The sequence below is a fragment of the Leopardus geoffroyi genome, chromosome B3, assembly GCF_018350155.1.
Source record: "Leopardus geoffroyi isolate Oge1 chromosome B3, O.geoffroyi_Oge1_pat1.0, whole genome shotgun sequence".
Taxonomy (NCBI): domain Eukaryota; kingdom Metazoa; phylum Chordata; class Mammalia; order Carnivora; family Felidae; genus Leopardus; species Leopardus geoffroyi.
Window position 1 is genome coordinate 148036714 of NC_059337.1, and position 2409 is coordinate 148039122.

At 46.9% G+C, this 2409-nt stretch overlaps 1 gene segment (V, D, J or C); it reads right to left on the reverse strand.

Moving 5' to 3' along the window:
* Nucleotides 1-438: 438 nt before the first annotated feature.
* Nucleotides 439-1985, reverse strand: LOC123583768. The segment is given in 3 exon segments: nucleotides 439-690; nucleotides 1460-1770; nucleotides 1872-1985. Coding segments are annotated over 3 exon segments (609 nt in total).
* Nucleotides 1986-2409: the final 424 nt, after the last annotated feature.

Consider the following 2409-nt stretch of genomic DNA (forward strand, 5'->3'; position numbering starts at 1 on the left):
TCTTATGTTTTATCTCAGGAGCTCTAGCTGGTTTGAAAACTCCAAATTGTATGAACTCAATATACAGGGACCCCACTGATCCTCTGGGAGAGGGTTTTGCTGTGCTGTGGCTGGAGCTGGTTATCCCACAAGGGCAGTAGCATGAACACTAGGGGCTTGGAGTTCATGGTGAGGAGCAACAAGAAGGCAGCATAGAGTTATCTGCTCTCAGCAGGGACTCCAACACTAATGACCAGGGCAGTGCAATGGTGCCTGTCAGCTCTCGTGTCCCATGAGAGGCAATGCCCCTCTCCCAAATGCACTCCAAGAAGGGGACTGTCTCTCCCCATGCGACCCAGGGGATCCTCAGACAGCAGTGCCCCCATGGGCCTCTGTCCTCCTTCTTCACAGGAGCACTTCCATGCCCACCAGGCTCCACCCCAGTGACGGCATGGACTTCTAAATCTTTAGTCTTTGAACTCCACATTTACAGGAGGTTAAATTGTCATGATTACCTTTATGTGTCATCTTGACTGTGTCATGGGTACACAGATTAACCACTGTTTCTGTGGATTTCTGTGATGTGTTTCCAGAAGAGATTGGGATTTCCATCCATGGTTTGTCTGCCTGGACATCACCCATTCCATTAAGGTTCTGAATGAAATCTGATACAGAGGGAGGAAGAATCCCCTCATTTTTACTTCCGATGTGCTTGTTTGAACTGGAAGAGTGGTTCCCTCTGGCCCTTTCTCTGAGAGTTATATCATTAGGTCTCCATGTTCTGAGACTAGACACTAGCTCAGAATCAGATGAGAATTACACCACTCATTTTCCTGGGTCCCCAGCTTGTGACAGTAGATCATGGGACTTCTCAACATATTTTGTCATGGGAACCAATGTGCTTTGGGTTCTGTTCCTCAGGAGAATCTTGACTAATACATGGAGATGATTTATCTCTTGTTGAGAGGAATTGAATAAAGCTGTAGCTCATTTAAAGTCCTGAGTAGCAAATACCAGGAGGGAAGTATCACATTGTTTGATTGGGACAAGGGCTGGGTGAAGATAATGGGGAGCTGTGGGATCCTGTGGTCCTGTCTGCACAGGGAGTGTATCTGAGACTCCTGTAAAGGTTCAGCTTTTGTGCCTCAGGAAATCTGCAATTCACTCATATTGAGGGACAGGAGTAAGCAATGCAAACAACTGTGTCTTTGTGCATGTTAGTCCAGTTTCCCTATGACAACACAGTTGCTAACTCAGAGAATTAATAGGTAAACACAGAATCATAACCAGGGAGACTCCCTGGGGAAACTGCTGTGTGGAGAGGAAGCCCAAGACACTGAAAGAAAACCTTCCTGTAACCTCCATCTGCACCTGAGCCTGGGAACACAAAGCAAAATTGTGCATAGTGTTCGCCCCCTGGCGGTGCTGATCCCCTCCTGCAGGGAGGTTTGTGTCTGGGCTCCCAGTGACGACCCCTCACTGTGTCTCTTGCACAGTAATATGTGGCCGTGTCCTCAGTCTTCAAGTTGTTCATCTGCAGATACAGCGTGTTCTTGGAGTTGTCTCTGGAGATGGTGAATCGGCCCTTCACGGAGTCTGCATAGTATATGCTACCTCCACTACTACTAATATATGCGACCCACTGCAGCCCCTTCCCTGGAGCCTGGCGGACCCAGTTCATTTCATAGCTACTGAAGGTGAATCCAGAGGCTACACAGGTGAGTCTCAGGGACCCCCCAGGCTTCACCAGGTCTCCCCCAGACTCCACCAGCTGCACGTCACACTGGACACCTGCAGACACAAGACATCTTGGTCAGGAAACTGTCACAAATCCACCGGTTCTCACTCATATCCACTCACATACTCAGTGTCTCTCATTCACCATGAATTACCTTTTAAAAGAGCAACCAGGAAAACCCAGCCCAGCACAAACTCCATGGTGAGATTTCTGTGTTCTGTCCTGATCACAGAATTGGAACAGCTGGGACTTCTGGGGCTGGGGCTCCTCTCCCAGCTGCAGGGTCGGTGCTGGGCTGGTTTTATCAGCACAGAGAGGGCTCCATTTGCATGTGCTCTGACTATATATCAAACTCCAGACTTCAATTTGTTTCAAATTTGAAACCAGTGTTTGAGAGGCACTTCTAGATCACTTATTGCAGAAGGCGCTGTGACAATACAAATAATTATAATCTGTGAACACAGTTATGTTTTCAACTGTGTTTTCCATTTACATGTCTTTCTCCCAGCACATCATGTTTGGTATACTATTTTACCCTTTAGTGAAATTTGATCGTAAATACTTTATTTTGTGCCATATAATTTTAATATGTGTTTATTTTTGTGTGACAGAGAGGAGAGAGAGAGAAGGGGACAGAGTATCCCAATCAGGCTCTGCACAATCATTGCAGACCCTGCCTCAGAATTAAACTC